At 46.9% G+C, this 12,662-nt stretch overlaps 1 protein-coding gene and 1 long non-coding RNA gene across 2 annotated transcripts; one reads left to right on the top strand and one right to left on the bottom strand.

The window, feature by feature from the left end:
• Positions 1-514: 514 nt before the first annotated feature.
• On the top strand, positions 515-7,580 carry RPS19BP1 (ribosomal protein S19 binding protein 1). Its single transcript, XM_067559529.1, has 4 exons — positions 515-781; positions 895-1,020; positions 1,542-1,639; positions 3,466-7,580. Exons 1-4 carry the CDS (start codon positions 727-729, stop codon positions 3,604-3,606), a joined length of 420 nt encoding a protein of 139 aa, XP_067415630.1. The 5' UTR covers positions 515-726; the 3' UTR covers positions 3,607-7,580.
• LOC137160741 (uncharacterized) lies at positions 2,730-12,145 on the bottom strand. The gene is made up of 4 exons (XR_010921972.1): positions 11,686-12,145; positions 11,399-11,578; positions 9,518-9,689; positions 2,730-4,038 (listed from the first exon to the last, which is right to left on the bottom strand). It is a non-coding gene; the product is annotated as an uncharacterized lncRNA (long non-coding RNA).
• Between the last annotated feature and the right edge of the window lie 517 nt (positions 12,146-12,662).

Here is a 12,662-nt window from a genome sequence, read left to right as displayed (position 1 = left end):
CCAGTATGTGCTTGCATGGGAGACTAGCCAGACAAGCTAGGGGGAGGCAGCATCTTTTATGGGCCCAGCCTGTGCTGCGGAGCGAGACCCCCCCGTTGCAGCCACACGCACAGCGCTCTCCAGCAGCAGGACTCGGAGCACCAGGCCAGCGGGACACGAGAGCGCTCACGGGCTGCAGCCGATGCACGCAGGGAGGGGCCTACGCACCGTCCTGGGGCAGGCAGGGCTAGGAGGCAGGGGCCACCAGCAAGCAAGCAACTACCTGCCATCACTGCATGCAGCAGGCGGCGGCTGCCTGCGCCCGCACACAAAACTGGCAGCCCCCGGGGAGGGAGGGGGGCTAGGCACGCATGGAAGAACCCAGCCAGCATGTCACCTGGGGGGTGGGGGAGGTGCCTGCTCCGCCCACACCTCAGCACTGCAGCACGTGGGGGGGGGCGGGGCCACAGCGCGGCCCCGCGCTCTCCGCCTCCCCACAGAACCAGCGGGTGAGAGCGTCATCACCAGCCGGGACCAGAGGCAGCCAGAGCTGCCTCTGCGCATGTGCGAGGGCGGGGCGAAGCGCGGACGGAGGCCGGTTGACTTTTCTGTGCCTATAGGCCGGAAGTGCGACGGCCGGGGCAGAAGGCGGAAGTGTGGCAGCGGGCTGAGTGAAGGCGGCTGAAGTGGCAGCGGCGCCGCAGGCCGGAAGCGGAAGTAGCCGGCTCCACGTGGGTAGAGACGGGAATGTCGGCTACCTTGCTAAGGAAGGGCCTGGAGCTGTTGGAGGAAGAGGCGGCGGGTGAGCGGGGCCTGGAGCTGTTGGAGGAGGCGGTGGCGGGTGAGCGGGCCTGGGGGGGCTCAGATCCTTCACCCGCGCGGTCAGTCCCATTAATTTATCCCCCCTCCCCCCAGGGCACCAGCCTGGGCTCAGCAGCCCTCAGGAGCGGCCGTGGAAGCCCCTGAAGAGGAGGAAGGCGGCTCGGGGGCCCGGCAGGGAGAAGAACACGGTCAAGGGCAAAGTCACCAAGTCGGCGATCGGTGAGACACCCTCCCCCACCCATGTGTTGCTGCTGCCCTGCTGGTGTGGGGGCGGGGCAGTGTGGGACTTGCAACAGGCAGGGACTGGGTCACTGGGAGAGCCTCTATCATCCCCTATCCTCTTGAGGAGGCTGCTAGCTTTGTTGGAGGAGTGGCCTGTTGTTGCATCCTGGGCAGGAGGTCACACACACCCCCACACACACACCCTGCTTCCACCAGTTCTAGCTCTTCCCACTGCCTGCCTGGGAATCAGGACAGGGGCTCCATAGGAACCTCTTGTGCCATGCTGCACTGTGCAGGGCTTGATCACAGGTATATTATTGTTGCCTTGTGTTTCTGCTCCTGGACATCATGTCCCCATGACTCCTAAGATGAAGTTTTAATGCAGACAGACACACCCCCCAGCAATAATGTCATGTCCCAGCCAGGTTGTGATGCCCCCACCTGGCTCCTTGTGTTCTTCATTTATTTATACAATACACACTTACAGAGAGATTTTGTTGCTTTCTGCCCTGTCCCAGAGGAGTATCGGAAGCACCAGGCTGTGGATCACTTGAAGAAGAACTTGCAGTACATGACAAAGAGCTGCTTCACGGCAGACAAAACCATCACGCAACAGGCAAGATTCTGTGTCTTGTTTTTGTTCCATAGAACAGGGGTTCCCATACTTTTTCCCTGAGGCCCACCTGTGCAGCTGCAATCAGCAGTGTGGCTCACCATTAACATTTCTTGAGCAAAATCATTAATTTTAATAATTACATCAATGTATACAGTTTGATAGTGCTCTCACCCACCAGGCAGGTGAGCCATTGTTCCCTCAGGCTGATGTAATGGGAAATCAGGCAAGGGGTGCCAAGCCCGTAGCCTGGTCTTCCTGGGCTGCCACGCATCCATCCGAGTGAGAGGCACTGTAGGGTCTGACGGCCGCTCACCTCAACAAGGACCAGGGCTAGCAAGAGAGCGAAGGGGCCAGGCAGGTGCCACAGCCAGCCTCTGTCAACATCCTCCACCTCAGCAGCCTACTGAGTGCCTGGAGCTAATCACCTGGTAGCCCTGGACGCCTCACAGGCACCCCCTGCACAGGAACAAGGGAAGGGCTATGGGGCTGCCAGTGCCAGGCAGAAGCCCCAGTCCCTGCTGGGGGGTGCCGCAGGGCTGATACTCCAGGGGGACCAACAGCCATGGATTGCATGATGCAGCAGCTCAGAGCAGGAACAGCCATGAACCCTCCAGCCTCCTTCAGCAGCCCTGGGAGCTGCTGCCTCTCATGTTTGATTCATTCTCTGAACACTCATTCGTTTGTCCATGTTTTCCTTTTTCTTAAATATGTACCCCTTACTCTCTTCAGTAAAAGTTCTTTGTGACTCATTTGTTTCCCAGTCCTTCTCTAGTTATTCAAACCTGTATTTCATTATGTCTGCAGTCCTCCATATCTCTCTTTAATAGAATCAATGGGTATATGTCAAGTTGACAATTTTTAAAAAGCTAATTCCAAGTGCTACATCTGGTGCCCCTTTTGCCTTGTTTCCCCCATCACTTAATGTTTCTCTCCCCTGTTAATTTGTAAAGACCCATACAACTGGGAAAGCTGATGCAACTGACTAATCTGTCAGATGTAAAAAGTAAACTGGGGGGAAGAGGAAATGTTTTGCTCTGTTTCTTTTATAGCTGTTGTTCCAATGAGAGTTCAAAAAAAGTACAGAAGTGTATTAAGTTGATGGTATTTATTTAATTCAGCATATGTAGTGTCCTACATACTAGTCACAACTCCTCTAAGGGAGAGACGTATCAGCCTCAAGTTGCAGAGGGAGAAACTAAGGCAAAGGTGTTAGTTCTGTGTTCTCAACCTGGCTCCATCTTCCTCTGTCCTGTGTGTAGCCCACTAGACTATGCTTTCCCCCCATCACTGTTGAGTTGTCCTAGAGCCTACAATGACTGTTCATCAGGGAAACCTGTTCTGCTGCAGGCATCTGGCCAGTAACTGAGAAACAGATCATAGCAGCTTGGGTAGTACTTCCCACCCACCAAGGAATTTGTCCTGTGGTTTGTCTTCAAATAAATGGAGTCATGCCTGGGGGTTTCCAGAAAATCAAAAACCAGAGAACTAAGCGGACAAAAGAAATGCTGTAAATAACCCGTTCTTCTTTTTAACAAAATGTGTGATGAGCTTCAGCCCTAGCAGTTAGTTTGGCTTCAAAGCTCTCTGCAGCAAAAGAGCTGAGGTTCTTTGACATTAGTCCCAAAAACCCAAGTGGAGTCTGCTGCTACCCCAAACAAGCTTTTGTTAGCCCTAGTAAACATCTGTTTTATAATTCTCTGCATTGCCAGGATTGGAATAGCGGGAGGTTACTGCAGGTTGAGATGAGGATTACTGGCACAACAGTTTATACTGTGTCTGGAACTGGATTAGCAAGGGCTGTAATAATCTTTCCTTCCTATTTGCAGGTTCTTGCCCAGAATAGGGGCAGAAAATCTAGAGACCGTCCCCCAGAGAAGCCAAAGAAGAAATCTGAAGGCACAGTCTTCACGGAGGAAGACTTCCAGAAGTTTGAGAGAGAATACTTTGGGCCAGCTGGATCAGTGTGATAAGAACTCTTGCAGGTCCTGGCTTTCCAAAACTGAACAGGACTGACCCTGACCTTGTGTTTGGGGTGGGAGACCAGGGGAGTGTGATGCTGCCTCTTGTCTTGCAGCAGTCGTGACATCTAAACATTTGCTGACTTCACATACCGGTACACAATTTGTTAGTCGCTAGCATGGGATGTGATGCTGTAGATTCAAAAGCAGCCAGGGAGATCATGTTGTTAGGGTGCATCAAGTTTCCTCTAGTGCCCACTTCCAGCTAGCACCTCACTCATGCTCTCTTGCAGTAGAGCAGACTCTTCATTCAAGCCAGATGCAAACTCTGCTTCTCTTAGGCAGGATCCTGCTATCCATCTGGTCTGGCAAAGCCAGTTTAAAGGGCAGGTGTCATTAAGGGAAGCACAGGTGATGGTTTAGAGCTGAATTGTGGAGCAGCTGGAACAAATTATAAAAAAAAAAGAAGAAGAAGAAGAGGAAGGATGTTTTAGGAAGAAGGAGATGAGAATAGTATTCAAACCTCTGTTCAGGTTATGATCTCCATCACGCAAGGACCTTGACTTTTTTCTACTTGTAAAATGCCATGTACACTTACGGTACTTGATCAATAATCACTGTGGTAGAGACTACCCGTGTTTACCTCTGTGGTGGAATGATTATTACAGTAGGTTGGGGTTGGCAGAAGTTAAACAGGTCATTCAAGCACAATTCATTTTAGGCTGACTTAGGGCTGTGTGAAAGGCCTCTGTGCTCCATGTTAATATGTGGATATTTTCTACTCTACTCTGCTCCTTTCTACTTCAGAGTGCTCTGAGCAGAAGTGAAATAACCCTCTGTATTGGACTTCCCCCAGCCTTCCTTCCCACAAATCTCCTTTTTCAGGCAATTAGTTCACCATACAGCTTGTAGTTTACACTCAAGACTATTAAATCAGGATACCAGCCACATAGGGATGGTGTCTCTGTATAGTACAGCTGGCCCTAGTATCAACCCAGCTAACAGCTCATCTGTCACAAAACTGCTAGGTCTAGATATCTGCCACTTCCCCTGAGAATACCCATTCTTCCCTGCCTCGCAAACACCAGCTTGTGAAGGTGAAGGCATCATGTTATTGTTCAGAACCTTTGGCTGGTATTGTGATGCCAGGTCAAGGAAGGCAATTTTTTCTTACCAAAAAAATAATTATTTCAATGTTGCAACATACAGCTTGGCCAGCAGGTGGGGAAGTTGATGTTTCAGAGACATTCATCCACTGTGCCAAGCCTATCCTAATGTGTTTCTGGAGGGGAAGTGATAACTTTACTGCCATCTGCTTCTGCCCTGAACTCTCAGAAAACAGGACCCTTGTTCTCTTGAAAACAAAATAGTAAAAAAGGATGAGTGCAACCAAAAAAAAAAGAAGGGGGCGGGGGGCAGCCCAAATGTCAATTGAGTGAATAATTGCCTCCTTGTAAAGTAGCCTGGCTGAGTTGAAATGTCTGATGTTTGTTCATAAGAGGAGCCCAGTACCCTCTTCCTCTCATTCTCATTGCAATCCCCACATTTTTTCCTGTTGCTCCTCTTTCCTCACTGCTGTGTTCTATCACCCACTTGCCCGCATGCTTGTCATGTAGGGTGTGGGGGAGGGTTTCCCAGAAATGCAAGGTTTGGGAAGTCAGGCTATTATTAAATCAGGCAGCTGTAGTGATTAAAATACGGTTGATTCTGAGAATTCATGTTCCTTATTGTACATGTTTCTTGGAACTTGTTGTGCAAGAGAATGTGGAAGGGGATTTCTCAGTCACTCACTTCCTCTCTTGACAGACTAGAGTAGTTCAAGGGCCAATTCCCTTATTTTGTGAGTGTTCTCGGTGCAGAAACAGAATGAAATGTATACAGAGATGACTGGCTTCTCCCTGTTTAACTGTTTTAATTTGTTTCAAGAAGTTAGCCAGAGTAAGTTTAGAGAGAGTCATTTTTAATTTTCCATCTTGTTTAAAATAAACTTGTCATACATATTGTGACAGTAGTGGAGCTGCTCTGTAACTCGTGAATTTTGCATGTTGACATGGTTATTGGGGTGTTTAACTGTATGAATATTTAATAGGAGCTGGAAGGAAAAACAAGCAGGAAGTGAAAGAATGGCTTAAAATAAGCCGCCCCTCCATAGGACTGGACAACCTGATTTGTTTGGAAAGAAGGGTTGGGTTGTGGGGGCTTAAAAATTAGGCCTGGACAGACCTTTACTCCTCAGCAAGCAAAGACTTAAGGGTTGTTAAGAGACGATATCCAAATGGTTGTCTTTGAGGGCTTTTTATTCCCTTTCCAGCCAACTTGCAAAACTAGTTTTGTCTAGAGGGGCCCAACTTTGAGAATGCCAAAGAACAAGTCTGGCAGTTTAAAAAGGGGTGGTCACATGAGGGCACCGGCCTGACACAGGTACCCACTTGGGAGGCTGAAGAAGTTAGGTTTTTCTAGGCTGCCATCAGGGGATGGAAAGTAATGTGCAGGGAGACTGTTAGCTGTTTTAAAATCCTCTCTAAATTATTTGTTCCTACTGTTAAAATTGAGGTATTGTTTTAAGAAGCTTGTTTGGTGACTGTGTATGCTGCTGGTCAGACTCCAGAAGGAAAGAACCATAGGTGCTAAACCCAGTTGGACCTGCTGGGTAAGCAGAGGTGATCCACTCCTAGACCAAGTCTTGGGTGAAAATTGTGGAAATGCTCCCCAGGAGAGGTGAAGTCATGAGGCCTGACACCAGGAAGAGAACAGAGGTGGAGCTAGCCCAGTAACTATGAGACATGCTAAGAACTGTTTAAACATGTATTTACATATTCCAACTAACTATGCTGTTTCTACCTGTATTAGCTGATCTCAGTCCCAAAACAAGTGTGAAGGCCTCTTCAGGCTTGGTTCTATCAAATGGAAGAGCATAGCCCAGCCCCACATGACACTTAGGCACAGCAGGCCAGTTAGCCCTCTTCTCTGTCCCAGCAGGCCACTTCTCACCATCTATAAGCTGAAGGAACAGCATTTTGGGGAGTGAAGTGTGGAGCCAGAAGAGACTTCTTTATATAAAATACATTAAATGTGCAAATGATAGTGAAAGACAGTTGTGGGGCATTGAGAAAGCAGGGTTGGAACAGCCTGTTGCTTCACTCAGCCATCACCTACAGGCAAAGCTGTGCTTCACAAGAAAGTGGGAGGAAGGATATTAGGGTGCAAGGAGTGGTATGGATGCTTTCACTTTTAAATAGCTCCTATTTTCACTTGGCTTCCACTGACAGAAGCAGAAGGGAAAGGTTCCTAATCTATAACCTAAAGCTCTGCAGCCTGGAACAGCTGATCCTGTCAGAGCATGTTCTCTGGTTCAGCTGTGAGCTACCACACTAGAATCCTTCCTACTGCTGTAGGGTGAGTACTGTAAGTTGGATGAACTCATTGTGGCTGGACTCCTGGCTTTGAGCCCAGCTCTGCAGCATTGGCCGAATATGCTGCAGCAGAAAATAGAGATAGCGAAACCTGGGGAGTTGCCATCTCCCATACAACTTCCCCACCCACATGGAGGAGAAAGAGATAGCAGCAGCTTTAATATAAATGTACATAATGAGCTTTAGTATGGCAATGTCTACTGCTGGCAGAGGAGTTACAGGGTAGCCTGTTGTGAATCAGGTCCATAAAACCAGGGTGTGGTTTACACTCCCTGTATAACACCAATGGGAAGCAAACTGGTAGAGTTAGTGTTGACAGACCTAAGACAGTGTATACTGAATTACTCAAACACTGCTGGGTTAAATTTATGCATTAAGACTCTAAACTGCTCAGCAGAAGCCTTTTCAAGGAGCAGCAACCCCCCCTCCCCCAGGTCACTCTCTCAATACTTCCTGGTCAGAATTGAGTCACACCAGTGTAGCAGGCAGCATATGGAGGCAGTTTACATTGCAGAGACCTGTGCTGCACTGGCTCTGGTGATAACTAGAGAACTACCATATCCCCATAGGTTAACTTCACATTTTTCACCAGCAAGAAGTCCACTTATCCTTTTTAAAAAATAATGGTGTGATGTGTGAGGAACATGCAGGAGAAGGTGAAATGTGAAGTGATTGACCACTGCTTTGGGAGTGTGTGTGTGACCATTTAAAACTCTCCCTGGAACTCATCTGTAAAGCTAGCTGTTTTATGATTTCCTAAAGGCTTGGCATGGGTGAATTTAAAAGCAACCTGTAACACATTTTGACTAATCAATTTAAAATAGAATTCCCTAATCTACAAAAATCTCACACCCTCACACACACGGTCACAAAAGGCCAGAGTGAGCAGCTGGACCTCAAAGCATGCACTCAGTTATTCAAGCTTTGTTGGTCCAAAAGAGGAAGCATATACTAGATCCAAAAACACTCTCCACACTAGAAATCGAATGTAGGGAGAGCCTCTAAGTTGTTCTCTACTGCAGAAGGAGAAAGGAAGTCTCCAAAGCAGCCAGAATCCAGGCACCTTGAATTGCTAATAAAACAAGTTGGTGCATACAGGAAGATGGTAATGCTGAATAGCGTACAGTGGAGAACAATGCAGATAGCTACCAAGTCTGCAGGATTAAGTGATTGGGTTTATTTTCACTGGAAAATAAATGTTGCCCTAATAAAAGTTTTCAGACCTAGGGAAGCAATTGGTAATCAGTTGGAGAACTCTTACATAGTGGTTAGGGGAAAAGTGGACTGTCTCAAAATGGAGAAGGTAAGGTGAACCAGGAAGTTAGGCAGAACCAAATCACATAAAAGTGACTAGATGTAGCATAAGGTATCAGAAAACATGAGCGAGGCAAAGGATATGTTTGCCCAAGAAGCAGCTTGACTGCTTTCTGGAGAGTAGACAGAAGATTGTGCTGGGATGAGAGTGGGGGAAGGGGCTTGGGCTTTTGCCTGAAATAGTATGACCAGAATATCCTGCTGGTTAGCCCAGTTCAGTGGCACTAAGAGGGAGAAGGACAGCATGCCCTTGCTGCTATTTCTGGGCTTCTTGCCAAGATTCTATTCATCACCCTTTCACTCTGCAAAGCTGCAGCTGGGGATTTGGACTTAACATACAAGGTGCAGGAGCACAGCTGTTTTCTCACGACAGCAAAAGAGGGTGGCTCCTTTGGTGATGGTTTGCTTTTCTATTTGTATTTAAAACAAGTACAAACCCCTGGATCTAAAAACAGATTGAAGAGGAAGTTGTTGGCACACAACAGTAGCAGAAAGAGGACAAATGGTCAGCACAGCTTTACAGGAGACTCATGTCTGTATTGTCATGAGCTATGCATATGAATACTTGACTTATACTTACCTAATGGAACAGGAGTGGAATATGCAGGGATGCCTCCCCTCTAGCTTGAAGTGCATGAGGATTGCACCTGCCCACACTGTACCTTCTTTGAGCCAGCTATGTTGTTCCCCCCACCCCCTCACTGAAACTCACTCAGAGAAATCCTCTCAGCCAAGAGACTCATCAATCCGGAATTCAAAATTATCATAATTGCACTGCCACTGGAAAATCTCTGATCCTGCCAAACATACACAGGGAGTGGTGTTCACACAGTGCAATAGGTAAAGTCTGAACTCACTCCATTTCCCTACTTCTCCCTATTGCTGGGCATAGGGGAGAGTCCAGCAGAGGGCAATGAAAATGATTAGGGGACTGGGGCACATGACTTGAGAGGCTGAGGGAACTGGGCTTATTTAGTCTGCAGAAGAATAGTGAAGGGGGATTTGATAGCAGCCTTCAATTATCTGAAAAGGGTGGGAGGGGGGTTCCAGAAAGGATGGAACTAGACTCTTTTCAGTGGTGGCAAATGACAGAACCAGGAGCAATGGTCTCAAATTGCAGTGGGGGTGGTCTAGGTTGGATATTAGGAAAAACATTTTCACCAGGAAGGTGGTGAAGCACTGGAACGGCTTACCTAGGGAGGTGGTGGAATCTCCATCCTTAGAGGTTTTTAAGACCCAGCTTGACAAAGTCTTGGCTGGGATGATTTGGTTGAAGTTAGTCCTGCTTTGAATAGGGGGTTTGGTCTAGCTGACCTCCTGAGGTCCCTCCCCAGCCTAATCTTCTATGATTCTATAGGAACTGCCCTATGTAAACAGTAAAGAGTCAATTTAAACAAGTATGGTCTGAGATATGGTAATGAGACAAATATAACAAATACTGACAAACTATAAAACAAATGAGCATGTGAAGCTATCAGTTGTCCAGTCTCTCTCTAAAGAAGTCTGAGACTACACTTTGCTGTTCTTTTAAAAACTCTTTTCTTCTTTGGCTCAGCATAGAGTGGTATTAGCCGTGCATAAAAACAGTGCAAGGAAAGGGGTTAAAGGAAAGTTTCTCTAGCAGAGAGAGCTATAACACAATCCAATGGCTGGAAGTTAAAGCTAGACAAATTCAGACTGAAAATAAGGCCTACATTTTTAACAGTGAGCGTTATTAACAATTGGAACAATTTACCAAGGGTCATGATGGATTCTCCATCACTGACAATTTGTAAATCAAGATTGAATATTCTAAAAGATCAGCTCTAGGAATTATTTTTGGGAAGTTCTATGGCCTGTGCTATACAGGAGGTCAGACTGGATGATCATAACATGCTGCTGGGGGAATTCTGCACACAATATCTTAAAATTCTGCACATTTTATCAAAACAACAATATAATCACACCAGTTTCAATTACTTTGGTAATTTATTGCAAAATACCTGTCAGCAAGTAGGTCTGCAGCAATACTGATGATAAAAAAGATTCAGGAAATGTTTTTTGACAAATAGATTCCATACTAGGCATGTTAATAAGAACTTGATGTATCTTTGTTGACAGTTATCTTCTGTTTCAGTGAAATTAAATATTTCATTTAAACAAAGTCATTATACAAAAGTATTATAACGACCTGACCTAAAAGGGCACTAATGTCCTTAAGGACTGTTTTGTGTCAGTCTATCATGTCTTGTCCAAGTTCAAGTTTCTGTGTGTATTGTAAGGTTTTTGGGTCATGCCACTGTAGCATGAAGGGGGTGGGTGAGTTAGCAGTAGTTTAGTTGTAGGATAGTGGGATGGTTAGCATAGGGAAGGAAGACCCAGAGTAAAGTGTGCGCGTGCAGGGTGTGTTTCTGTGGGTTGGGTCATATAAAATGGTTCACCAGCCAACACCCCTTCATCTTCAGAGGTGGTATGCACGAGTGGGAGTGCTGGTGGGGCACAGTGATAGCTGGGAGCGGGTGGGGGTGGATTTAGGCTGGCAGGGAATATAAAAGGGAGGGTGGTGTCACTAGGGTCATAACCAACCTAATTTAATAGTACAACATAAGATTTTTATGTCAAGCTACACTGCTCACACAGCGGAGTGCTCATGTGCGTGCAAAGATGCTACTTGTATATGTAACTAACACATTTGAAACACGTAAAACTGGAAAAAGGAAGCATTTTGGTGGAAATCACAAACTGTGTGAAAAAATAAAATTTCAGCAGGGAACATTAATTCTGTGCAAATTCTGCATCACAGTGGCACAGAATTCCAGCAGGAGAAAAAACTGTCTCGTCTAGCCTTGGAATCTATGAATGTTACAATGGAAGAATAAAATTTCTAATCTGCTGATACTGTTTTAAAAAATGACTAAATCACTAAGAATTATTTCTTGAAAATTACATGTGTAATTGAAATATGACCCCATGAGCTTGATGATGACCTGTTTGATGACAAAAGGATTACAGGTGCAGTCAGAGAGATTTACTTTAAAAGAGGTTTAAAAAATGTTTCCCTGAGAGAAGAGGGGGGGGGGGAATACAGAACTTACTTTAAAAGACCCGTAGAAGTGTCATGCTGTTCCCTGTCGCAGTCTGCAGTTCTGGTCTTCCTATTCCTGGATGATTGCATTTCAGTGGTAGGATATTGGAATATTTCTATTCTATATAGGTTCTTACGTTACACACATGCTTGTGCATAAAACATATCTGGCTCTGCTGTACAAGAGCTGCTACAGGAACATAGGAAGAAGTTTATTCACATGCCATGACAGCTTTTGACTCCCTCTTATGTGGGTTAACTCTAAGGAAGACAAAATCATTTTATAGCCTCACTTACCAGCTTATGTGTTTTCTGTAGCTCAGTTGGGATTGTGCAGACTCTGGATCCTCCATTGCTCTGAGACATTGCTGACCAGTCTACATCCAGGATTTTCCTGCTCTTTGGGGGCTCCTTCTTCTGCTTCTCCAGTTTGAGTCCTTTTTATCTGAAGGGAATCTATTAGACTGTTCTACCTACCAGAGAAGAATCATCAAGGCCTAGCAGGATGGGGATCTCAGTGGTCTCCACTGAGTCATGGAAAGCAAATTAGAAAAGTGGTTCTCAAAGTAGGGGGCAGGCCCCCCTGAGGTGGTGCAAGATGGATCATGGGAGGGCGCAGAGCAGGGGACAGAGCTGGTCCAGCTCCACGCTCCCTGGAGATGGAAGCAGCTGCCGCTGCCCACCTCCCGCAGCAGCAGCGGTCCCCTGCCACGCACGATCCCCGCGCTGCTGCTGCAGCTGCTTCCCCCCACTTCCTGCACCGATCTGGTGCTCGCTGCTCCCCACTGCTGCTGCTCACCGCATTGCTGCTGCCATGCTCCCCGCTTCCTGTGCTGTAGGCCCTGTTTTTCTTCCTGAAAGGGAGAGGTTCGAGGAAAGAGGGGCATGATTGTTAGGGCCTACAGTGCAGGAAGCACCCCCCTAACAATCATGACCCCCCCCCCCTTGCCCCGAACCCACCCCTTTCAGGAAAAAAATAGGGCCAACAGTATGGGAAGCACCCCCCCATTTTTTTCTGAAAGGGCCCCCTCTTCAGAAGGGGGGGCAAAGGGGCTGCGATTCAGGGGAAGGAGGGTGCGATTGTTCAACAAAAGTCCATGGGCAGGGTGGGGGGGCACCATTTAAAAAGTTTGAGAACCACTGAATTAGAAGATACGGTGGGAATATGATTTACTTTTCTGTGGCTAGGTTGACATTGCAGAGGCTGAGTTCTGTACAGCTGTACACCCTATGGAAAAACACTCAAGGAAGGGAGATAATATGAAACTTGGCTG

This window comes from Emydura macquarii, unplaced genomic scaffold, assembly GCF_026122565.2.
Source record: "Emydura macquarii macquarii isolate MOO-44397 ecotype Brisbane River unplaced genomic scaffold, CSIRO-AGI_Emac_v2 contig_2205, whole genome shotgun sequence".
In the NCBI taxonomy this organism is placed as follows: Eukaryota; Metazoa; Chordata; order Testudines; family Chelidae; genus Emydura; species Emydura macquarii.
This window is presented reverse-complemented; position numbering and strand designations above follow the sequence as displayed.

Bases quoted from the DNA above. Each gene is read 5' to 3' on its own strand.
- RPS19BP1 (XM_067559529.1), top strand. From the start codon at position 727: ATGTCGGCTACCTTGCTAAGGAAGGGCCTGGAGCTGTTGGAGGAAGAG. The intron at 782-894 runs GTGAGCGGGGCC...CCCTCCCCCCAG, and splicing joins GTTGGAGGAAGAGGCGGCGG to GGCACCAGCCTGGGCTCAGC. The intron at 1,021-1,541 runs GTGAGACACCCT...GCCCTGTCCCAG, and splicing joins AGTCACCAAGTCGGCGATCG to AGGAGTATCGGAAGCACCAG.